We start from the raw sequence: 25,431 nt of genomic DNA on the forward strand, positions 1-25,431 counted from the left end.
AATATGATGTTATAGTTGTAATTGATAACAGCTGATGACAATTACTATTACCCCAGGTACAGTAGAATGTCAGGGTGAATGTCATACTTAATATATAATAAATATAACAACAATTACTATACTACTCTTGTCAAAATTTTTCATAACAATTGAAACAATTATAAAATCCTTTAATACATGTGCAGAGTTATCTTGATTAGTGTCCTTTTGCATTTCACCAGAAAATGAAATCAATGTTTTAGTAAGCTGGTTCCATATAAGACTGATATTTATTTTGAACTTTGTCGTGAATTAAAGAACATAAAGACCTTAAGAAGTTATTTTTTGTTTCTGCCAATTGTGGTTGGAACTAAATTCAAAATACTATTTTTTTGTTAAACTTACATGAAAAATAATTTTATGGCAGATATAAAGATATTATAACCGAAAATAATTGGTTACATCCTGCAGATTGTTCAAATTGTTATCATAAATTTTGACTAAAGAATATATTATTCTAACAAATAGATATCAAAATTACAAACAAGGTTAAAATCACACAATTCTGACAAGACTTTTTTTCATTAAGATTAAAAACACATGTAACCATTGTTATTGTAGCTGTATAGCTTTACATAAATTCTCCAATTGATCAATATTTGAAAAGAAGTTAAGACATGCCAGAAAAAAGTAAAATTCTTGTGAAAACAGAGTGATTTTAAAAAAGTAATCATGATAATATCTAATAGAATAAAACTCAATAGTTGTCACATTTCAGGTCAGTAACAGGGCAGATAACTCTACTGTTTCTGCTCCTCTTCTTCAGGATTAGCTGCAAACTGTCCCCAGTTACTAGTGCCTGTCTGAGTTGATCCAGGAGCCCAGATAGCTTGAACTGGTCCAAATGGATTGAAACTTCCAGAAGATGTAATCTGAAATAAAAAATTGCAAATTCAAGAACAAAATCTTACATACTTCTTTCTGAATGATTCTTGATTCTTTTCCCTCATCAAAATAAGATACAATAAAGGACAAAGACAAGCAATAGCACAAATGAACAAAAGTCAAAGCAGCACTACAAAAAGGCCTTTCTATTTCATAATTGTCCTGGAAAAAGTAGTCAACAAAAAATAATATTTACTGGAACAGAAGGAGAGTTTGGATTGGTTCCATCATTGACAATACTGTCAGTTGGTATGGTTGGTGCAGCACTTGTACTTGGTGTGTTACCCCAAATACTAGCAAACGAATTCCATCCACTACTAGCAGAGTTACTTATGGTGTTCCAGAAACCACCAGGCTATATAAAAAAAATAAGTATTAAATGGTCGAATTACTACAATGAAATGAATTGACATTTGCCAGTCCATGACCTTTATAATACTATTTTTTATTTTTTTGGCAGAGTTCATGTCTAAGTTTCTCTCCCAGTGTTAATTAGATTTAAATCCAGCAAGACAATCACCAATTGAAAATGACAGTCCTAAATTTTGAAGAGTTGAAGTTAAAATACTAAGGATGACAGTAAAGATATATATATATATATATAGTCAAATGAAACAGATATTAGACCCAAGATCTGATCAAACTTACATTACTATTAGGTGGACTATCCGTGTTGGATGACCAAGCTGTAGCATCTAAAGGTGAATCCCATAAACTGTCACTTCTTACTGGTGGTGCATCAAATCCTGGCCAGCCAACTCCTAAAATATTAATAAGATCTACTAAGACTCACTGGCCAAGAAAAAGGGATTTTTGGAAAATAAATTTAAAGGGAGAAGGTATGCCATTTTGGGGGGTTGGTTTAAGTCTTGAATATATGTAAATAATTTTCGGAAATACTAGAAGCGTTAAAATATCGCGTAATTCCTTATAAAACACTTCAAAATAGGAATTTTACTCACTAGTTTTATATATGTCTTTTCAATATCACAGAGTATCTTAAAATGACAAGTCATTTTAACATTCAGTCACGGATAATTCTAGATACATCTGGATTTGAAAGCTCAAATTCGACGGTGAGCTGTGAACACTATAATTGATTAGTTTAGCTAGAAAATTCCCATTTATGAGACTAAAGTATGATTGGTCAAATAAAATAGCGCATCTGTTCCTTTAATATAAAATTGTTCAAATTTCAAAATTTTTTTACTGTTAGACTTCTATTTGACTTTTATTAAGACTGTGACATGAAATTCCAAATATCTAGTAAAGTGGCATACATTGCTTCATTAAGTGATGTCATGAGTAATGTTTGACTAGTTTTAAAAAATCCCCACAGAAAAAACAAACCTTGATGAAGCATCCTCATTTGATGTTCTTGTGTACGACGTCTCCTTTCCACTTGTAACTGTTGCATCATAGTCAGTTGTTGTGATTGTGGAAGGGACTCAATATTAGCTGAACTATAATTAGAGTAGATTCCACCAATACCTATAAACATCATAATCGGATTATTCATATAAGATGATTAGTCTAACTCTTGATTCCAAACCTTGGAGTACTACCACCCCAAATGGAAACAAGCAAAATCCTACTGGGGAAGGACTGTATTATGAAAACCTACGCGACAATTCTAAATGGATTGGTTAAACACAGCTTAAACTCGTACAAATTCTACATCTGGTCTTAACAATGACCACCTGCCTTTCAAGTATAAGTCATCACAGTAATCATAGTGGACAGTGGACATCCAATTCAAATGGATATTTAGACAGCTTAGACTCGTACAAATTCTACATCTGGTCTTAACAATGACCACCTGCCTTTCAAGTATAAGTCATCACAGTAATCATAGTGGACAGTGGACTATATTTAGACAGCTTAGACTCCTACAAATTCTACATCAGGTCTTAACAATGACCACCTGCCTTTCAAGTATAAGTCATCACAGTAATCATAGTGGACAGTGGACATCCAATTCAAATGGATATTTGAAACATACACCTACCATTAGGAGCAGTATAACCATATTCAGAAGTTGGTTGAGTTCCAACTGGAACATTATTTGCCATGAAGTTAGACTGGATATTCTCATCTATAGTATGTAAACCAAAACTATTCACTCCACTAAAAAAATACAATCATAAGTATCTAATGTAACAGATTTTTATCATGTACATTAAAAAAAAAATTGTGACTCTTTGCTGAGTTCAATTGAAAGGGTCAGAGGCTAGATAAGACAAAGCATAGCAGACAACACTTAGATAGTATTTGTAGATCCTGTTACCATTTGTACATACATTGATTCTGGTATTGGTATGGGACTACTGGTAGAATTAGTCCATGGATTATTACCCTTGTCTGTTGGTGAAAGTAGTGGTGGTTTGGACAATAAATCTGGAATATAAAGAAGATTAACTAAACTGAAATTGAATGTAATGTATAAAAAACAATTGTACAGTGGTGTAACCTATTTTCGTGGATATAAGGATTCAACACCGAATTTCATCAAAGTTAAAAAAAAATTTTTTTTTTTATGTCTTAGATGTTTCCTCAGATATTCTACAAAATAATTAAAATTAGTTTATTTCGATTTTCTTTATGAATCCTTCACTTTGACCCATATTTCATGAGCAACCAACTCGGCAATGGCAGCAGAATGCGTCACCTATTTTCATGTACAATGTTTGTTCTATAAATAAGTCTAGAAAAACATGTTGTATGGATACCGGGTGATATAATTAACTTCTCTTAGTATTTATCTTTAATATCAATTCATTATAACTAGTGACAGTTCCTTAAAAGAACCACAATTTAAAAAACAAATAGTGACTGACAAAATAAGATACGTAGCGTGATTTATTGCTAAAAGTCACTGAAACAACATACTTTGTCCACTTTGTGTTCCTTAAAATTTTCTGCTGACACGGAATCCGCTAGTTGATCACGTGATTTCATTCATTGGACTAATCCTTTCCGAAAATCCACAAATAATAGGTTTCCACGAAATTAGGTTACTTGACTGTATATGTATGACAAAATCACATACTTCCAGTACTTTCCAGAAGAATGTATAATGTTAGATAGAACAGAAATGTGTCTGTAAACTTATGTTTATACTTATGTAACAACAGCTAACTTACTTGGAAGACCATTTTCAGCAAAAGGGTTGAAAAAGCGTTTGTCATTGGAGCCACGTTTAGTTTTATTGTCATTACCATTACTGCTATTACTAACAATACTACTGTAAGAACTGGAACGACTGGAACTAGACAGACTATCAGGAGAAAAGCCATTAACAGTTCCATTACTGTTCATAGATTTGATGTGTTTAGAGGCAAAATCTTGAGTCTGAATAGATAAATCACTGAGATCGCCTGCAATAAACATTTCAAATTTTTCTAAATGTTTATGAGATATGAGTAGAATAGAAATCAGTCAAATCTATATTCTTGTCAAACATGATCGGCAATTTTTTCATTAATCATTTTAGTCTTTGATCAAATGTTCAAACTGAAAATAGAGTCTTCAAAAGTCTATGAATTGGCAAAATTTTAAGGCAGACAGTTAATCATTTTTAACAATCACAGCAATATAGTTTTAACACTGATACAATATAAGAATCCATCAATAATATTCTGTAATATTCAAACAAAATGTCAAGATTGTTCCAAATCTTCTGACATTGATTTGGCTCATATCAGGCATAATTAAAAGAATTTAGGATTAGAATTAGTCAAGAACTAACTATCACGCCAAAAAAAAAAAAAGATAATAAAAACAGTGCTGATAATATAGATGAAAGTGAAAATAATATAAGATGAGATTAAAGGGAGGTAATCATGCAAACACAGAATAAAGTTATCATGCAGACGAACAATCACCAAACCTAGTAACAGTATACTATATAGACTGATTCCAATGAAATCGAGATAGTTCTACAGTCTATATAATTCATGCAATATTTATTTTCATTTAAGCTAGATCAGGATTTTAGGCATTTCATCAATTGCCAGAACAGGGAATAAATATAATTATTGGCATTAACAAGAACATTTACCAAATAGTTTAAAGCACAAAATGCCATATTATTAGGAAATGATTTTGTTATCCATATCCCACAAATTATGTAAAATGAATGATATACATGTTTGAAAATATATCAAGAATGCTAACCAGGAGTGAGGTTTGATAAATCCCAATTCGGCGGTGGTGAATCTTTACCATGGTCCTCACTATCTGTTAAATCTGTATGAATATAAACAGCACCTAGCAAACAACACATCAACCAATCAAACAACATGCAGTATACAATAGATACAATATTAAATACTGTATATAAATTCTGAAAATCAAATACTTTTACTCTAAATTTGAACAGAAAACGTTATATTTCTATGCATTGTTTTCAAAAGGAAATTTAAGTTTGGAAATAGTACATGTAGTTAATCTATTTGTTGATATCATGATATATATTATGTTATTAAAGTATTTATGTAAATAGTCAACAAGATGACAAATAAATAAACATCAGCCAACAGTCTACATATACAGGGAAATTTCAAAATATTACCGTTGTTGATTTATGGCAAATTCAATATCTCTACTAAAGCAATAGGCCTAAAAATATGGCCCTTCCCATTCCTTGGAGTGGTGTACAGATGGATATCAGCACATTTTCGGCCAGACATAAAATTTTCTTTTCTTTGGAGTTGCCCTGATGCATTTTTGGAATTTTGATAATTTAACTAACCGAGTTGTACATAGAAAGGGAAAGCCTACCCCTCAACTGTATTTTGATACCATGTAGGGCACAGGGACATTGAAGAATATCCAGTAATATCTCGGTAGACTCTTTAATGGTTTAGCTTTGTATATATACCAAAAGTTATACCAAATTTGGTGAAAATTCTCAAAAACTAACGATCTAAAAATGAATCTGAGCAACTCCCATAAAAATGACATTTTATGTTTTATATGTTTGGGTATAAGCTATGAAATGTCCCTGTATATGTATAACTATTGTTGACTAACTATAATGTTATCTACACAAACAACAGTAGTATTCTAGTCTAACTAATAATAAGTGAGTGACATTCTACAGTTTTTAATATACTAACATTACACATAAACACAGAATATTCAATTCTTACTGCTGAAACATATTATCATTATGTTTCAATAGAATGTGTCCAGAATTGACATGGATTTCTAGCCAATTGTTTGGGGCCAAAGAAATAATTAAAGAATACAATAGTCAAGCCAAATAAAACTTGGTGTTGAAACGAAAAATAATTTTTTTATGAGGAACACACAACATTGATTAAGTATTTGTTAAAGTTAAAAGCTAAATACTGACCTTTCTTCTTAGAGGCTTTTGAGGATTTTTTTGATTTATTTTCTTCGGATTTCTCTTCTTTTTGTGGTTTACTTTCCATTGAGTAGGGTAATTCTAATGAACTGTTATAAAAAGTAATCATGTTATCAATATTTAAGACTGCCTTGTTGACTGCTAACAACATGAAATGCTGCAGATTTCAATAGTAAATAGAGGCATGCTCACTCTTTCCTTAACCTGATGCCACTCTGCAATTGTGCTTGTCATCTAGGAATTATATAACAGTGTACAAAGCTGATAAGTTAATGTGTATAAATTTTCTTTAAAAATTCAAAATTCCTGGAAACTGTGAAACAAACGTGTTTGAACATCAAATATAATTTGTAATGAGCAGAGATTTGTGATAGTAATTTTTCCAGAAGATGCAGAAGATATTGGCATGGCCATTTCATTTCTTTTTGACTGGCAAAGCGTGATTTATTCATGCTTCATAATTCGTAAAAGTTTCAATACTAACCTAGGTCGGAGGATGTTTCCTCCAAATGTCTCGTTTGGGTTAACTCTAATCTTACGATGAGCTTTTGATCTTGACGTGAGTAAGAATTCACCTTCACCACTGAAATCATCTAAGACATCAACAGAAGTTGCAACTTTGACTTTTAATCGTTTAGATTTTGACGATGTTATAACAGGTGGTTCTGGTGTAGAATCTCTAGCACTGTACGTCTATAAAATATAATAACTTGTTAAACAAATCTTCATATCTGAACAAAATCATTATTCTAGACTAAGATATAAGCCTTCATTAAAATCAAAGAATAGTAAGGCAACAAACAAGAAGTTTATAAAACAGATTAATATTAAAGTAGATTAATGAAGATGGGCAGTGCCATACAGTATACAATGAGGGAAGTTTTCTTCAACTGCCGTGGGATCATAAATATGATATCTGTATCCCACAGGGCCTCGATTTATTGTCATATTCACATGAATAGATGCTTTTTCTGTATCAGTGTCTCTGACCTGCATCACTGATTAGGGGTAAACAAGTTGAAAAATAACAAAGTATCATCTTGACAAACAATATTTCAGAGAGAATTGATCCTTGAATTTACCTTTTCATCATTATCACCATTAGAAGAATCTGTTGTGGTAGATGATATTTCATCTCTATCATCTGATATAACTGATGAGATATCTTTTAATCCTACAGTACGTAATATATCATTATTCTTACCACGTTTCTTCTTACTACGAGATTTCACTGTAAAAATATCACAAGTTTTACCTGTTAACATATGTATGTGAATACTCATAATTCTTTGCTATCATCTTATTTTTCATAAATAATCAATAACTGGAAACAAGCTCATTAAAATCATTTCAGCATCATTTTTTTTGCAAGTAAGTATTTTCTGTCTAGAGCACTACAACTGCCAATTTTAGTTCCTTATAATAAGACAAAAAACAAAGCAATGAAACAACTTTCTTACCATTTGATCGATTAGGTATAAATTCTTCTTTATCCATCATATCTGTAATATAATCTTCTATAGGGTCATTATAATAGTCACTTCGAATTTTCTTCTCATTATTGTCCTCTTGTTTCTTGTTATATTTTGATTTTCGTAGTTTGTTTTTATCTGTATTGTCATTACTATTATTATTATTACTTGATTTGTCTTTTTCATTGGTCTGTTGTTTTGCCCCACTCTGTGAGCTTGTAGATTTAACTTCTTTTTCTTTTGATGCTTGTCTATCAACTTTCCGACTTGATCGTCGGAAAATCTTTCTTGGAATGAGATTTTTGAGAATACTAAATATACTGGAGAAGAGAGGTTCACGTTGTGCTCTGCGATATTCAACATGGCCGTTTGGTTCTAATATTCTAGCAGGTAGAGGCTGTTTGATTTCAACTGTTTGAGGTTGTGGTATTGGTTTGGGATGTAAGGCTGATAATCCAGCAATACTGTTTAGGTCAAACACTTTTCCTTTATCAAATATCTGTGCAGCGCTGTTAATTTTAAGTTTACGTCTGAGTATATCGGCTACTATTACCCGGTCTGCCTCAAAGTATGCTGCTACTAAGATACAGAAGAAGAAAAAGCCCATAACACAGAGTACAGAATAGTATAAAACTGGTTCCCAATTAGGTCGTGGTAAAGCTGCTGAACATTTAGGTAGTAAATGTGGTGGAACTGTAGCTTGTAATGTATAATTTGCTGGTGGACCTAAACTTGTATAAACTGTTAAACTTCTTCTGATTCTAGACATAGTAAAATCTGGAGTAAAACTGAAAAAAAAAAAAAGATTCGTATTAGATAAATAGAATATTTTTATATTTACATATTATGACAGTAATAAAGTTTGAGCCATAATGATACTATAATGTGATAGTTTATAAAAAATGTCTGTAATGCTAATAGTAGTAGGATGGGTTTGGTGAGAATTGTTATCTATTCTGTTTTGAATGTTGTTTGCTTTTAAAATTTCTAAAAATCCAGAATATGCCATAATCACATATTTGAATTAAAGGAGGCATATTTCTCTACAATTTGGTTTTATGTTGCTAAAGATTGTTCATTAGTTTCCAACAGCATAGCTTATTACAAACATATTCAGATCACAGACTTTTTAAGCATTGGTTCTTCATGACAGCCTTCATCCCTTCACAAAGTGACGTCTAAAGGTAAATAATAATAGATTACTTACGCTATATCTATTTTTCTACTCATATTAGGTAACATTTCAAAACCATCACAGTCTAAAACTTTAAAACCAAATCCTTCACAAGGTGAATCATTAATACTAAATTTATGCACATAAAATGGTAGTTCACCAGTATTTTTTAATGTAAATGTTCTGCGAACTGTAAAATGGGGAACCAATTTACTGGACTTTTTCTCAGAAACTGAAATAAAAATATAGAAAGTCAGTTAAAATTTTATTTCTTTTAAAAATGCATATTCTTAGGGGAAGCAATAGAAACATACATAAAGTTGTCAGGCCTTAGTAGTGAACAAAGATAAAAATTAAGCACATACCAACCCTCTTTTATGACTTAAGTTTTCACCATCGTAGTATCTATATAGAATAACCCAACTTACTATCACAGTTTTTAAGATGCTTTTCTGTCATTTCAAATAATAAAGGTGTAACACTGCCAGGTCTTCTGGTGCTAAATCTTAAATCACCACGCCGACCTTGACCCTGTACAACCACAGCATCAATAATAGTTAAGTTATTCCTGGAAGAAAAAGGACAATGTATAATGAATGAACATAAAACAACCCTCCTTGATATCAAACATTAATATAGCTCAGACAGTTACATGAGTAAATATACGTTTACTATGAACTTTGTTTGCCTTGTCATATGACCCCTTATTATCATTCAGTTGATGCCTACCAGACACCTAAAATGTAGATGAGTTTTTACCCTGGCTTTTTAAACCTGAAATGAAATCTATAAAAATAACATTACCTGATAACTATTAAAGATGTTCTTAGAACATCATCTCGTGGTTGAAAACCTATTTTAACTTTTAATTTTTCTCCTGTTTTTAACAGTGCTGCTAGAGTATCAGGATGTGGTGTTGGACCTAATAAATTCTCTACTGTTTTTCTATGATTTATCATTGGATTATTATCAGCTTTCTGTAAAACCAACAAATGAGCTTTATTTAGAATTAGTATTTAACACTATCATGTTCTTTAAAAGCTTTTTTTTCAATTTCCCTTTTTTTCAAAAATATTACCATTGGTCTATTATTGATCCATGACAATCACAACCTTGGTTAGTAGTCAAATAGTCAAATCATGGAAATTAAATGGAAGACCAATTACAAAATACATGAACATGATGATACAAAGAATATGATAGCTTTAAGTGGATCTATTACAGGGTATTGTTGGAGTAGAAAGATGTTTGCCTGATATTTTTTAATTCATGTTAAATGTTATTATTTATGATACTTGTATGACAATGCTATACATTCAAATTCAAGTTTTAAACATCCTTATAGAAAACTCTTTAAAGAGCAAATGAGAAATGAGAGGAAACTGTATTTTACAGAAAATTCTGAGGAAGGGATAAAATAGCTTCAACATTATAAGTATGTTAATATTATCAAAGACAGACATATTAATCACAGTACAGGTGAAAGAAAGAAAGCTTACTTACATTAATATGTTCTAGATCACGTAGAGTAAATGTATCTATATCATCTGTTTCAATATAGTCGGAGATATCTGTTGATAACCTGTTAAATAGAAAAAATAATCTAAAATGGTCCTTGAACCACCACCTAAATATCTACTAACATAAGACAATTAAGGAATGACCTGAACATTTTTTCAGTTTATCGATGTATAAACAGAGAAAACCTGTATTTCTATATATAAACCACTATATCAAGGGCAGTCACCTATCTGTGTCAAATCATACCAAAAATCTAATTTGTGCAAGATATTGTTGATTTAAACAAACACACATTATTTAATAAAATTCTGATGTAAACTGTAACTTCTATCACTAACAAATTTTGATGCGTTTTACTAAGTCATGGGCAATAACTCAAATTACATTGATCGAAAAATTGTCAAATTTAATCTTGACTAAGATCTCATCATTATAAATGATCATACCAAATTTCATTTAAATTGGATGAAAACTGTACTCTCTATTGTGTTCACAAACAAATTTTGACACGTTTTTCATAAGTCATTTTATATTTACATAATGTATAAATATGTTCATTTATTTAAAGATATATAAATACAATTTAAAATATTTGTAACAATATTCCTGATTCAATTCATAAGTAAAATGAATGTTTTCCCACTTGAGATCTCAAGAGTTTATAAGTTTTATGGTTTTGATGTTCATTACTTCCTTAATAAAGAGGATGCTCGTTATAAAAGGGATATAGTTATTTATATATTACACTGTCAGCATATAAATATACAGCTCAATTCAGCTCTTTTATAGCGCTTTCCAGAATCTTACCTATTTGTTAATAGATCTAGTATTGTATGTGGACTGGGATATAAGGATAAAGGTAAAACTTGTAACAGTTATTACAGACTTACCTATTTGTTAATAGATCTAGTATTGTATGTGGACTGGGATATAAGGATAAAGGTAAAACATGAAACAGTTATTACAGACTTACCTATTTGTTAATAAATCTAGTATTGTATGTGGACTGGGATATAATGATAAAGGTAAAACTTGTATAACTACAGGGTAATCTCCAGTATTTTCCACTATAACATCAGATATCTACAAAATATTTTTAACACTTATGTTATGTGAAGCTTTAAATATTTGCCACATAAAGTAAAACAGGAAACAAATTCAATTATTTTGGTAAAAATTTGTGTTTTGGTGATGACTGCCTTGATAAAGGTTGAGATTTCTAAACTATAAAAAGACCTAACAACAGCACTGTCTGAGGTATAAAGATCTATGTGGACTATTCCATTGACCAATGAGAACGCTCCAAATCATATAATTGACATATGATATATATATGACATATATATGTGACTTAAACTTAAAAATTATATAAATCATACTTACTGATATATTGCCTATTTGTGTTAAAGGAAATTTTATATGTGTTTTTCGTACTAAAGATGGCCAATGTAAATAGGCTTGAGCTGAGAATAAAAAACCTCGAACTTCATTTGTATCTAATTCTATTGTTACATTGGCTCTGAAATATATTCAATTATAATATCTATGGCTAAATTTGGTTCTATTGGGGTGTTTTTTTCTTTTGAAACAAGACATCAAATACATAGCTCTGCATGGACTACATTACTTTTATAAGATGTAGATCATGCAGGGTAGGGTAGGGATTTTATTATCTTCCTTAAGCAGCTTCCTTCAGTAATTGGAAGATAAAGAACTGAAAAGAATTGTATGTATAACAATCAGGCTTTTATTACGTGTTTTCAAAAAATTCTTATAAAATGACAATAGAACTTACATATTAAATTCTGAATTCTCTATTTTTTCCCATTTTTGTTGTAACCATGTAAAGAGATATTGGTCTGTATTTGCAACTTCTTTTTCTAGAGTTAAACCAACTAGCCACTGGTTTCCTCCTAAAATGACATTTCAAAATTATGAAATATAATCATGTTCTATAACACCCAGTTAGTTGCTTCTCAAACAGATATGTTTTATTAAATGACATGTGATAAACTGAAACTTTATGATCAAAGGGAAAAAAATCGCAATACAGTATATAAATAATTATTAATTCAGACATTATTGACCATGAATTTTATAGTTTAATTATTGTTAAGTGTTTAACAGAAATTAAAGAAAATAGTTACCAGGAGTAAAAGTTGGTAAACCAACATAACAATCTTCTAAACATTCTCTTTTACTATCGAAATATATCTTTCCCACCTTCAATAACATCATATATATCTATTATTTATTAATCATATATATATTTTATAATATCTTTATAATACAACATTCAAATTAACTTGTTCCTTCTGTTTGAACAAAATTCAGAGAATCATTCCTTTCAATGATATTCTCTATAAATAAATTAAATGAAGCTTTGTGTCCTCATCTTCAGCTCAAGATGGACAATGACAAAATCCTTGTTTTCCATCTATCCAAGGTGCAAAGACAGTAATACATATAACTTAGATTTACAGTCCTAGTAGACACTTATCAAAGCTGAAAAAGGCTGCAAATCTAAGGGTATCTAATCTGACCTATGCTGGGATCGAGCTCTAAACTTGTGATTCAAAGAAGCACCTTAATGAATAAAGACAGAAATAATGACCTACCACATTAGGTTCTCCAGGTTTCAGTAATACTACATTATCATTTTGTGGTATAAAATAAAATCTAGTATCTGCTGGATTAAATGTAACTTGTGTAACTTCCATATAATTTTTAAAAGTGCTGTTTATTTGTAAAACTTTAAATGGTGTTTTACCCTGAAATACAAACATAATAAACATCATCCTATATTACTCTACATAGTTATTTAGGATTGTATCAATTCCTAAATTCTTTCATTATTGTATACCATTTTTAATATTTGGGGATAATAGTTAGTATTCTTAAAAAAGCCTTTAAGTTCAAATATGAACTTGAGAGAAGTATTGAATCTAAAAAAAGCACACATAATAAAGTGAATCAAAGAAAATTTTATGTTATAATTTATTCTTACAGGATAGACTCTATCAAATATAAATTTTTCTGGAATGGCATAGAGACTACCTTCTGCTGTACGTAATGTCATAGGTATAAATAAATCCTGAAAGAGAGTTATAAAAATAAATAAATAACAAATAAAATAGAGAATTCTGGTAGAATGCAGGAAATAATTTGCTGGATTAGTTTTTCCTGCAATTCACTGAATTATTCATTATAACTGGGAAGTAATAAATTTGAAAATAGAAACATGAAATCATATAATTCATTACTCATATGTCACTTGTGCTATACAACTTACAAGGTCATTATATATTACTATTGAAAACAATTTCCCAAGTGGAGATAACATTAAGTTTTGTCATAAAGGTTTGAACTTACTTGAAATTGGGTGACAATCATAACTTCTGCTGCATACGCCCCTTCCTCGTAAGGTGCTATAACATCAACACTAAATACTGCGTAATGATATGGTTTGATTATTAACTGAAATATACATATAACATGATACCTAATTTATTATTTTGGTTAACTCTACCATTTTAAAAAATGTACCCTTGAAGAGACAAGTGGTTACAGTATGCTCACCTTCCTGATACATTTTCACTATATCAAGGGCAGTCACCTATCTGTGTCAAATCATACCAAAAATATAATTTGTGCAAGATATTGTTGATTTAATCAAACACAAAATTTAGCAAAATTCTGACATAAACTGTAACCTCTATTGCATTCACAAGCCAACAAATTTTGATACATTTTTACTAAGTCAATATCATTGATCAAAAATCATCAAATTCAAACTTGACTAAGATTTCACAATTATAAATGACCACACCAAATTTCATTTAAATCGGATGAAAACTGTATTCTCTATTATGTTCACAAGAAATGTTGACAGACAGACGGGGCGACGAGAATATACCAACACAATTCAAATTTTCAGTTGAATAAAAATGACCCCCCCGCCCCCATTTTGAAAAAATAATAATAACTAAAACTTACAGGGTCAGTGTCTATATCAGATTGATTATGTAATCTGGTTAGCGTTGTACCATTACCTTTTTCTATACCTAATATTCTTACTATGGTTTGATTCATATTAGAGGTGTATTCACCTAGTATCACCTATAATAATCAATAATTAATCAAATATCTGCTTATAGTAATATACTTATGTTACTTCATGTCATGCATCACAAAGCATAAGCAAAACCAAAATTGTGGCATCACCATTAGTGTAGGTGAAGGCAAGATTTTATTGGTTTAAGTTTGCAGTGTTTGTTCAGTAGGTATTCTCTTTTGTCAAGATATTTATCCAAAGTTTACTGATACGTCACAATTATTTCCTCACAAGTGAAGCCATTATTCACAAATCTATGAAGAAGTTTCCTTTCTTTCACATATTATCAGAAACTGAAACTAGCCCAAAAACGGAACAATATTGAAGAAGTGATTGAGAATAAGACTTACATTGACAGGATTATCATTTCTAACCGTAAATGTCATACTACGACTTTCACCCACTCCCATAGTACCAAAATCTAACTGACCCTTAAATTTCTCTGGTCTATGGTGTATAACCTGGAATAAGCAAAATCAAAAATATCATTCTAAAGGTCAAACGTCATATATGATACAATCAACAAGAATTACAAAGTGGTAACCATGTCTAACTTCATGTACATTAATAATTGACTTGTCTGATTGGCTAGGTACTAACATTCTCACATTCAATTTAATAAGCATGACTACTCTATTCTCTTCAATCTATCAGTTTTTTTCACTGTTGGTGTTGATTTAGCTGTATTTGCCAGTCAAGTCAAATAAAAGCTTAAAACTGCTCAGCCCATGAATTCCTACAATTCAAGGAGCTTGTTTTATGGACGCATACTTTCATCATGGACAAAATTTTAAGCTGAAACAATTGATAAATTTCAAAGAAACAAGAAAGCCATTGATAATACAAAATCTACTTACTTTAAATAAGCCATTATAAACTATTATAGGTATAGAAAACGTAGATGTATTGGTATGAAGTGTTAACATTGTAGTAAAATGTAACTGTGTAGCATTAGGGTGATACATTAAATCAAATGCTTTTAAAGTCTGCTGTGGTAAAATTATCATAGGACGAACAAAGTTTAAAATCTGAAAAAAGAAATCTATATATCATTTCTGATCGTGGAAGTTCTAACTGAATTATTTGAAAAAACAAACAAATTGACAATGGTTTCTAATTGTGTAAAGTGATATAGAGAGCTAAAATCAAACTCTATCAGATGGTAAAGCAAATATATAGACAACTAACTTCCCTTCAGATATACAAAAAAAATGAAAGCAATGGAGTTTATGAATAGGTTATACTTACAGTGAAATATGGAGCTACATTAGAAGATAAGCTGACATTATATATAACAAGTGAAAAGTTAAAAGTATTGGTAAAAGCTAAAGGCCTAGTTATATTCCGTAGAGCTTTAGCACTAAAAAAATATGTCATGTTAATATTATAGACCATAGACCTGAAATTATAGAGAAATTAAATTCAGTAATGTTAATGATACATGAATAAAGACATGAAATGATCATATGATATACATACAATGCTAGGTAGGAACACTGTATAATAGATATTGTTATTTTGTCACTTTACATAACAATTGATCTTGATCTATTCCTACAATTCAATTTTAAATAAGACAAGATAACCTGACACTGAACAAATAATTACGTACAATCACTATCCCTTTTCCCACTAACCATCATAAAAACAATATTGCACATTTTACAAAAATACAAATATAGATACAGCAAATCTCTGGAAATTATTTAAGACAATTTTAATGTATGAGTGCACAAATGAAAACCTGACTTTTTCTCAGTTAATTTACAAAAACACTTTGATCATAAAGAAATATAATATAATCTTACCCATGTAAAACATTGGCTTGGTATGGCAAGATTAATTTCTCTTGATTATTTTTAGAACGTATTATTATTTTACCAGACCATTGTCTGGGGTGTAATGCTTTTACAGCTGAAAGACAAAACTATATCTATGAGAAAAGGAGAACCTATACATGCAATTGACATGACATCAATTGCTTGGTTACATAGAACATTATTGGTCATGGTTCTGAATCTCAGTCGGTGTGTGAAAGTCTAATGTCCTTTAAAAAGTCACAGTTACTCATTTATTTACCTCCAAATGGATCAAATATCACACAAGGCATCTATAACAAATTGGTAGTAATAGAGAATGATATTATCAGTAATGTCATATTGATATCATTACTTCATATTGTGGTCTTAAAAATCATTGTTAAGTAAGAGTTATCTCCCATATTTTCCTTCTCAGTAAAACAGAGTTGTCTGCTCTTAAGGTAGTTGTTTGTCATGTGACAGGATATGTACTTTTGTGAGTTGAAGGCATGATGTAAGAGCTTAGAGATTGAATAAAGCATGGCTGAAACTTAGATTCTAGTTTTGATTATAAGAACAATCCAAATCCATCTAGGATGGAAACCCCAACAAAACTGTAACATTACCTTTATATGTGATATGAGCTATTGTTGTTATTTTCTGATTATTAGCTGGTAATTTACTTGGTCTAAAATCTATACTTATTGCATCATTTGGTGGTGATACTGTTATGCTCTAAAATAAAATTATATAACACATAAACTTACAAGATATACTTTCAGTTTCATTAACTAATATCAATCAGAACTTTTTTGACTAGTCCATTATCAATCTCATAAGTGAAAACAAGTCCAGGTTATGTTTTAATATAATTTGTAACCTTATATTACAAGTCAGTACAGTACAGTATCGGTGTGACACTACAAAGATCAAATTTCATAGAGCTGATGTCTATTTTCCATTACAAGAATTTTTATCTTTGTAACTGCATTTCATATACAATGGATTTAAAACTAGAAGTAGTAGTATAAATGTTGCGCTCTAAATGCAATCAATTTAATCTTTCGAAAAAATCTGAACTATAATCAAAATAACAAATAAACTTACACTGATATGTATTGGTTTTGTACCAGTATTTATTAAACCTATTTTCATGGATTTCGGCTCATCAAACGTTCGTAAAATACCAAAATCTATCATTTCAACAGGAGAATATAAACCTGGTTCTGAAAATAAAAGATGGCGGTTAGGAATAAGCAAAACATTCCATCATGGATGATCAATTTCACATCGAAGATACCTTATCTCTTGGAATAAAAAAAAAAAAATCATTCTTGAAAGTGATGTATTGACATATTTACTGATTTTCAAGGTATCTCTAGAAATATCTATATCAAAGATTGCATAGTAAAAAAATTACATTGCCAACAAAAAATGATATTTGAGTGTATTTCTCAACAGAGCCATTTTAGTCATTTCCCTCGAAAAGTAAATTGAGAACCATTTGGAGATATTCCAGGATCAATAAATATAATAAAACAGAATACCTGCTGATACTTCTACTTCTACTGGTAATATTAATAATTTATTTTCACTTTCTTTACTGGTTTTAATACGTATAAAAGCTGTATGATTATTTTCTACTCTAGCGATAAAATTAGCTCTCATTACCGACTTGGTTTCAAAGGGCTGGATTTCCTACAAAATTCATAATAAAACATTAATTAATGATTTTAAATCCAATTAACATTCAATATCTTGCAGCAGAGCAAATTGCACATTGAACGTGTGGGAAAGCTGAGTTTGTAACTAGTAGGATTGTCGTCTGCTAGGCCAGGTAGTAATCTTAAGCTTATTAACTTACCCATGCAGATTTACCAGCTTCTTTTTCACCAGTGGGTAATTCTAAATGTAAATCACCCTCACTAGAAAACATTTCTAATACCTACAAAATAAGAATCTAATAGTTAGTTTTCTTAGCTCATATTGGAAAAGAAATGCAAATGACATTAAATGGTATGGAGTTAATTGATTACAATATCAACTGCCAGCCTAAAAAGATCATTTAGCAATCAGCAATTACATGTTAATGATAGTAATGTTCAGAGAAGGCTTTTTAAAACTAATTAAACTAAAGATATTGAGAAAATATAACTTACTTGTAATTTAGTACTATATGGATTATGCATTTCTATCATAGGTGAAAAACTACAATTTACTGGCACCCGCGCACCTAAATAAGGTCTCAAGCGATATGGGTTTGGAACCCCCACCCCAAAAACCTGAAAGAGACAACACAATATCAAGTTAGTAGTTCTCATTAATGGATCATTTTCTACTGTTTTTTTCTGCATGTTGAAGGCAGATTTGAAAGTAAACTTAATTAAAGCTGTAGAAAGATGACTGATTCTACAGTAGGAAATGATAAGACATGATACTTGGAGATTAGAGATTCATAGAAAACATGATTACATACCTGATAATTTAAATATCCTAAGGATGTACGAATATAAAGTGTATTTTCTACATTGCCCACCTGACGAGCTAAAAACACAACATCAAATGTTGTATTGCCACCAGGGGGCACTGCCTGAAAAAGAGAGAATTTAAAATTTAACAGAATAGTTCACAGTATACCTTGATTCATGAAAGACAAAATAGAAGAAAAAAAAACAATAATATTTTAGGATGGATGACAACTTAAATGCTCTTAAAGAATCTGTCTGTCTGTCTGCTCGTAGTCAAATCTCCTGTTATTGATCTTTCATTCAACCTCAAAATATAATAGAAGGCTTCAGTTCAAGTTTTGATGTATGTACACTTGTTTAACCATAACCATGCAGAAATAAATAAAACTTCTTGACTTACCTTATCTTGAAAAAATGAGCAATGAAAATGAACAGTACTGCCCGATATTGATATTAAATGTAAAGTATTTTTAGTATCTGAATTTACAACTGTAACTTTTTCCATACGGGGCATCCCCACTGGTCTGAAATACACAAAAATAATTCATATAAAAGAATGGTTTCATATCAAAGTTTACACAATTATTTAAAACAGTTCTAGTAAGCTTTCCTAAAGTTATATATTCTAGATCTAAAGGCTCATACTGCTATTCGACGCAGACAACAAAAGCTATCTTGGCACAAGAAATTTTTAGACTTAGTGATTGTTGTTTATCACTTTCTGTTATTCTTGTGAGCTTGTATGCTTGTCAATATATTTATCTGTCTTAAATGTAGAAAAAGTAAGGATAGACGATAGGACAAAATCACTGAAAATTTGGTGCGTCAAAATCTACATGAAAACAGTGTTGTCAATAATGATCAAAACTAGGTGTTTGAGGCTAGAAGTCAGCCAATCACACTTCAGAAATCTAGTTCCAATGGTATCCTGTATTTAGCTCTATGCTTGTTGATCACCTACATCAATTTCCTTAGAGGTGGTTGAGACATCAACCTAAATAAATTTCTACACACTGTCACATTCATAGCATCCACATCATTATTACAGAATATTAACAACTTGATAAGAATTTCACACAATAGAGTCATTTTATACAATACAATTTGCTCCAGAAAATAAAATTAGCTTTTTTCAGACAAAAATGTGAGCAGATTCAAAATTAAAAGCATTGAGTACAGTAAATGTAACAGCAACATAAGTACAAATCAAATAAATCCATATATAAGACAGGGTTTTAACATGTTTCAGTTGAAATTCACAGTCAACTATAATCTACTATTGGTTATGTCTATAAACTAATAAAACTCTAATAAAGGATTACAACTAGAAATAGACAATATTATCAACCATCACGAAGACTCTAATCAGTATATATAGTTCATTAACCTCAGGGTGTGAATCTCATTTCAACCTAGATTTTGGACATAAAAAGCCACTTGGCCTGTGCTTATTTTAAACAAATAAAATAAGCGATCATTATAACGGAGAAGTGATAGAAAATATATATTCATAGCATACGTCCACTACCAGCTGTCAGAAATGATAACAAAATCCTTGGTGGCTTAATAATGAATTTTCAAATAATATTAAAAACATCTATAAGTCAAGGCAAAAACATGAACCAGTTCATCAAATAATTATCAAATTCAAACAATGTCTCATCGATGTACACACAAGGACAACAACTCTGAAACTGTTCATCTGATTATTACCAATTCATCCGATAATACCAATTTTGAACTTCATCCCACCAATACATACATACATACCAAGTTTCATCAAGATCAGATAAAACCTGAAGTAACTATTGTGCCTACAAGCCATATTTGACACGTTTTTAATAAGTCAAGGGCAATAACTCTGAAACCATTCATCTGAGTATTACCAATTTCGACCTTGACTGAGATCCCATTAAATATATGCATGCATACCAAGTTTCATCAAGATCAGATACAAACTGTAGTCTTTATCATGCCTACAAGGCAAATTTGACACGTTTTACCAAGTCAAGGGCAATAACTCTCAAACCGTTCCTCCGATTATTACCAATTTCGAACTTGACTGAAATCTCATCAATATATAGATGCATACAAAGTTTAATTTAGATTGGATAAAAACTGAAGATTCTATCATGTCTACAAGGCAAATTTGACACGTTTTTAATAAGTCAAGGGCAATAACTCTGAAACCATTCAACTGATTATTACCAATTTCAAACCTGACTGAGATCCCATCAATATATACATGCATACCAAGTTTCATCAAGATCAGATAAAAACTGTAGTCTCTATCGTGCCTACAAGCCAAATTTGACACGTTTTTATTAAGCCAAGGTCAATAACTCAGTCACCGTTCATTTGAGTATTATCAATTTCGAACTTGACCGAGGTCTCATGAATATATAGATGCATACCAAGTTTCATCAAAAACTGTAGCCTCTTTCGCGCCTACAAGGCGGACCGCCTGACAGGGGCGACGGCAATATACGTCCACATTTTCATGTGGTCGTATAAAAAACAAATATTAAACCATCATTTCAAACTCGATGACTCACCATTCTGGTCCAGTCTAAACAGGGCTGTGTAAACGTTACTGGCCAGCCGGGTTGAGTCCAAACCAAGCACGGTTCAATTCAAGCGGGCCAATTTTTATGGCAGTGTAAACACAGCTATTGTCGTCGTCAAAAAATCACTTTATAGATGTTTTTGTAAGTTATTGGTTATCAATGCACATCTCAAATGATTTTGTTTGAAAACAGTCACACCCTAAACCAACATACTAAATGAAAGAATATATGATGCAGTAGACAGGTCTACTAAACAATTTCCAGACATTGTATCATATCAACACATACATGACTAATTATGTTATTTGTTGAGCAATGTTCCTGTTTCATTAATAATCAGTAATTGTGTTGCAATAAATGTTGTTCAAAGGAGATGGCTTCATGAAACAGAAAGTATTACAAAAATTTTAAAATATTGTTATTTTAACTCTATGTACTTACTGTTGGTTAAAATCCAGAAGGGGAGGATCCAACCTAATCGTAGAGAAAAAATTATCATCTTGTTGGCTGCAATAGAAAGAAAACATAATTAGTTTGTTAAAAGAATAATTGTAGCTCATTCACTTATATGAACAGTTTATTGTATCAGCTTTGGTTAGCATTCCTTTTTTTCAATAATTCAAACAAAGTCAAGGGCAGTAATTCAGCAAACCCAAGATAAAACTAACGGGAACACATTTATCCAAAAACTTCACCACCATGAAAAACTATAGTTTTTTATCATTTTTGCAAGCTTATATTGACAATGTCATGAAATAACTTGGCTAGCCCTTGAAATATAGAATACACATACATTGTTATACCTATCTATAATATCATCAACATAATATACTTCTTTAATCTATTAGTTAATCAAAATTTCAGATAAGTTTATAGAACCCTCTTTGCAGCAAAAAATGAATGGACAAAAACTCATCTTTTATTGCATTTGTATGTGTTACCCCTATAAGAACAACCTGTTTAGTAGAAAAAGCGGTTAACATTCCAATATTAGAAGATGAGGCATAGTAGCAAAGTAAGAGAGATCACTGAGAAATTTAATAACCTTAATATTCACTTATGCATCTATGCAAATATGGATTGATATATATTCAAATTAAATGCAAAGATCTATCATATTTCAAATGATTGTATTACAATAAGAGCTCTACACTGAAAAGAAAAACCCTGTGCTACAAACTATTCAAAGAGGAAAAGATCATTAGTGGTTTATTGCATCTTTTCATTGTAAGTATTTAATGGATGACTGCTCAACTAATTCAGAACATGCTAACATACAATTTTAACTCTGAATCTTAAATGTATGCTTGTGAACTAAGAACTTAAAATTTCCAAGAAATGTAAGAAATCTGATACCAAAATAAGCATTTGTAAAGTTTTTTTGGGGAAGGTTTGTTCACATGGTTTAACAACACTGATTTTACAGGGAAATCTTTGGGCCAAAAGTATACAATGGTGACCCATCGGTATATAAGCTTATTGCTACAAGTTTATATGACCTATGGTGTTTAATCAACATCTCTAAAATAGCATGTCAAGCAAATATAAACTTTGATCTCTGAGTCTATCTAAAATCAACGCAGCACTAGTTTGTTCACACTCTTAGTCTAAATGAGACAGACTTAATACATATTTCAACGGAAAGTTATCAACGAATTTTTACATCTTTTTTCAAAACAAATTAAGTGAAATGAAGTTTAACATCCTATGTTTCAGCAGCTTTTTGGATAAGGGCAAATATCACTAGGTAGTGTGCAATGAAGAAGTTTGCGTGTACAACAGTATTTCAATATATAGCCAGGTCTGCTTATAAATTATAATGACAGATGATGTACATTAGTTACAATTAAAATACAATGCAGCAGCCTTGAGGCAAGATGATAACGCTTTGATAAATATACTGATATGAAATTCAAGTGTCAGTTTCTGTTGATCATATGCACAGATACATGTTTATGTTAAATATTATTATAAAGTTAAGGTCAAAGGTTAAACTTATATAACATGTTATAAATTTGTAATAACATTTCTTATTACATAGCATTAGCAAATATAAACCAAGTTGGTTGCCTAGGATAAATAACATTTGGAATCAATGGTCTATATATATACCAATATAATCATATCCAAATAAACAGTTCCTGCTCCAACCATCTTCACTATGTCAAGCTATTGCACACTCTGTCTTATACCTTGCCTGCAATAGTCACCTCATATTAAGGAAGTTTGTAAATGCAGCCATGAAATACAGCCCATCATAGCCAGCATTGTGTCAAAACCACATCCTATTCGCCATACTTCCTTGAGGCCGTGGTAACACAAGAGAGAAAAATTACTTTTTCATAGCTAAATATTGTCCAATCAAAATTTGCCCAACTGAATTGTTAGCAAATTTCAGCCAATCAAAACAAATAACTCTTTATGACGCTTGTTGTGAACATAAACAAAACGAAAGCAGGGTGCCATTACATATTTTGCTAAATATGAACCATATAGAATTGAGTAAGATTTTCGTTAAAAAATTGAAGCCGAGAGAAAATCAAACCTTACTTTGAAATATTTAGTTGGAAAGAATGTATTCTTATATCTTCAAACAGGCGGCGGCAAAGCGGTGTTGTTTTGTTCACATGACCTCATTTCTGTTCTACCGATCTGATTGGTCAGATTTAAATGCTACAAATCTCATTTCCACACCCCGAAATGAAGTGTAGTGGGCTCAGTTTAATACGGGTTAATAAGACCATGTCAAAACCCGATGTATAGCCAGTAGCATATTATAGAACTTATTTAAAGGGAAATTCAACTTTTTTCGCAGGTCGTAAATTTTTTTAGCCCAAATTTGTAAAAACTATATCAAAATCAAGAGAAATGTGCCCTTTTACATATTTGAAAATGTTAACTAAAAGATAGCTTGCCAGGCAGCGTAATATACGCCCACTGGCAGCTGTGATTTTGAAAAAAAATATTTAGCAGCACAGTAAAAATTACCAGTATGAAATATTCAACCTTCAGTCATACACTTCTTTTTAACTCTTTAGGGCGATACTGAATAATATTGAGTATGAATTATTGCCCTTATTCTTGAAAACGTGTTCAATTTTTAGCGTGTGAAAACTTTAGAAGGCAAATATTCGGGACTGAATAATAAAACCAAGTTTTGTCAAAATCCAGCAAGAATCATGCCTTTTAGTGTTTAAGATCTTCATAATGACATTGACAAACAAAATCAAAATCACGAGTTGCACAATATAGCTAATACCTAATAGAGTGAAACGTCAAATCAGACACGATATTTCGGTGAAAAATTATCCGATCATCACGAAAATTGATAGGGATCATCTTCATAATGACATTGACACACAAAATCAAAATCAAAAGAATCTGTAAAGAATTGTAACCTGTAGAGTGAGCACGAACCAAATGTGAATGGACGGACGGTACGGTACAATACAGTACAATAAGATGGGCGTATAAAAAATCCAGCCGTTAATATTTGAAAGCCAAAAATATTTAAAAATATTATGCAAGGTTTTAAAGTTTGTTATGCTTTTAAAGAAGCTGTTAGAAAACTACTGTACGGATTTGATTTGAGTAAAAAAATGCCTAATTGTAGAGAAATAATTATGTCACCTATGTATTATTAAGGTTTCAACTAATAATATCAAGCCAGTATGAAGCCACCTCCTCAGATACACCCCTATCATAGCCCTTGATTATATGTGAACCCAATTGTTTTCATTCTTTCTGTAGTGTGTTGCATTTATTTGCGTACAATCCAATCAATCTGATTTTATTGTTTCCTTTCAGACTAACACCTCAATATTCCTAAATATTAAATGGACAGAAAGCAACCCATCATTTAGCAACAAATACAAGTAGATGATGTTTTAAAACATGGCAATTCAAAACACAAACAATCAATTATGAAACCTAACAGTCTTCTAATTGAAGATGTACCACACCTTTCAACTACTCTCAATAATCAATTAAATAAACTCCTTTTTCTCTTTAATAACAGTTA

The 25,431-nt window shown here is 30.9% G+C and overlaps 1 protein-coding gene across 1 annotated transcript in view; it reads right to left on the minus strand.

The window, feature by feature from the left end:
- Positions 1-779: 779 nt before the first annotated feature.
- LOTGIDRAFT_228573 (hypothetical protein) overlaps positions 780-25,431 on the minus strand; it is a gene marked incomplete at both ends in the record, with an annotated part of 35,273 nt that continues 10,621 nt past the window's right edge. Inside the window, 36 exons of the mRNA XM_009057184.1 lie at positions 780-911; positions 1,121-1,279; positions 1,573-1,685; positions 2,275-2,415; positions 2,933-3,051; positions 3,225-3,321; positions 4,068-4,301; positions 5,101-5,193; positions 6,284-6,384; positions 6,780-6,988; positions 7,378-7,526; positions 7,756-8,555; positions 8,975-9,173; positions 9,370-9,509; positions 9,746-9,918; positions 10,445-10,523; positions 11,436-11,545; positions 11,846-11,981; positions 12,258-12,375; positions 12,610-12,685; positions 13,081-13,233; positions 13,470-13,556; positions 13,835-13,939; positions 14,459-14,581; positions 14,927-15,037; positions 15,434-15,604; positions 15,825-15,975; positions 16,385-16,490; positions 17,002-17,110; positions 17,483-17,601; positions 17,923-18,073; positions 18,240-18,320; positions 18,535-18,657; positions 18,852-18,965; positions 19,244-19,367; positions 21,852-21,917. Coding sequence (XP_009055432.1) covers positions 780-911; positions 1,121-1,279; positions 1,573-1,685; positions 2,275-2,415; positions 2,933-3,051; positions 3,225-3,321; positions 4,068-4,301; positions 5,101-5,193; positions 6,284-6,384; positions 6,780-6,988; positions 7,378-7,526; positions 7,756-8,555; positions 8,975-9,173; positions 9,370-9,509; positions 9,746-9,918; positions 10,445-10,523; positions 11,436-11,545; positions 11,846-11,981; positions 12,258-12,375; positions 12,610-12,685; positions 13,081-13,233; positions 13,470-13,556; positions 13,835-13,939; positions 14,459-14,581; positions 14,927-15,037; positions 15,434-15,604; positions 15,825-15,975; positions 16,385-16,490; positions 17,002-17,110; positions 17,483-17,601; positions 17,923-18,073; positions 18,240-18,320; positions 18,535-18,657; positions 18,852-18,965; positions 19,244-19,367; positions 21,852-21,917 — 5,272 coding nt within the window. The remainder of the gene's footprint in view (positions 912-1,120; positions 1,280-1,572; positions 1,686-2,274; positions 2,416-2,932; positions 3,052-3,224; positions 3,322-4,067; positions 4,302-5,100; positions 5,194-6,283; positions 6,385-6,779; positions 6,989-7,377; positions 7,527-7,755; positions 8,556-8,974; positions 9,174-9,369; positions 9,510-9,745; positions 9,919-10,444; positions 10,524-11,435; positions 11,546-11,845; positions 11,982-12,257; positions 12,376-12,609; positions 12,686-13,080; positions 13,234-13,469; positions 13,557-13,834; positions 13,940-14,458; positions 14,582-14,926; positions 15,038-15,433; positions 15,605-15,824; positions 15,976-16,384; positions 16,491-17,001; positions 17,111-17,482; positions 17,602-17,922; positions 18,074-18,239; positions 18,321-18,534; positions 18,658-18,851; positions 18,966-19,243; positions 19,368-21,851; positions 21,918-25,431) is intronic.

Source organism: Lottia gigantea (genome assembly GCF_000327385.1).
Source record: "Lottia gigantea unplaced genomic scaffold LOTGIsca_3, whole genome shotgun sequence".
Lineage (NCBI taxonomy): Eukaryota > Metazoa > Mollusca > Gastropoda > Lottiidae > Lottia > Lottia gigantea.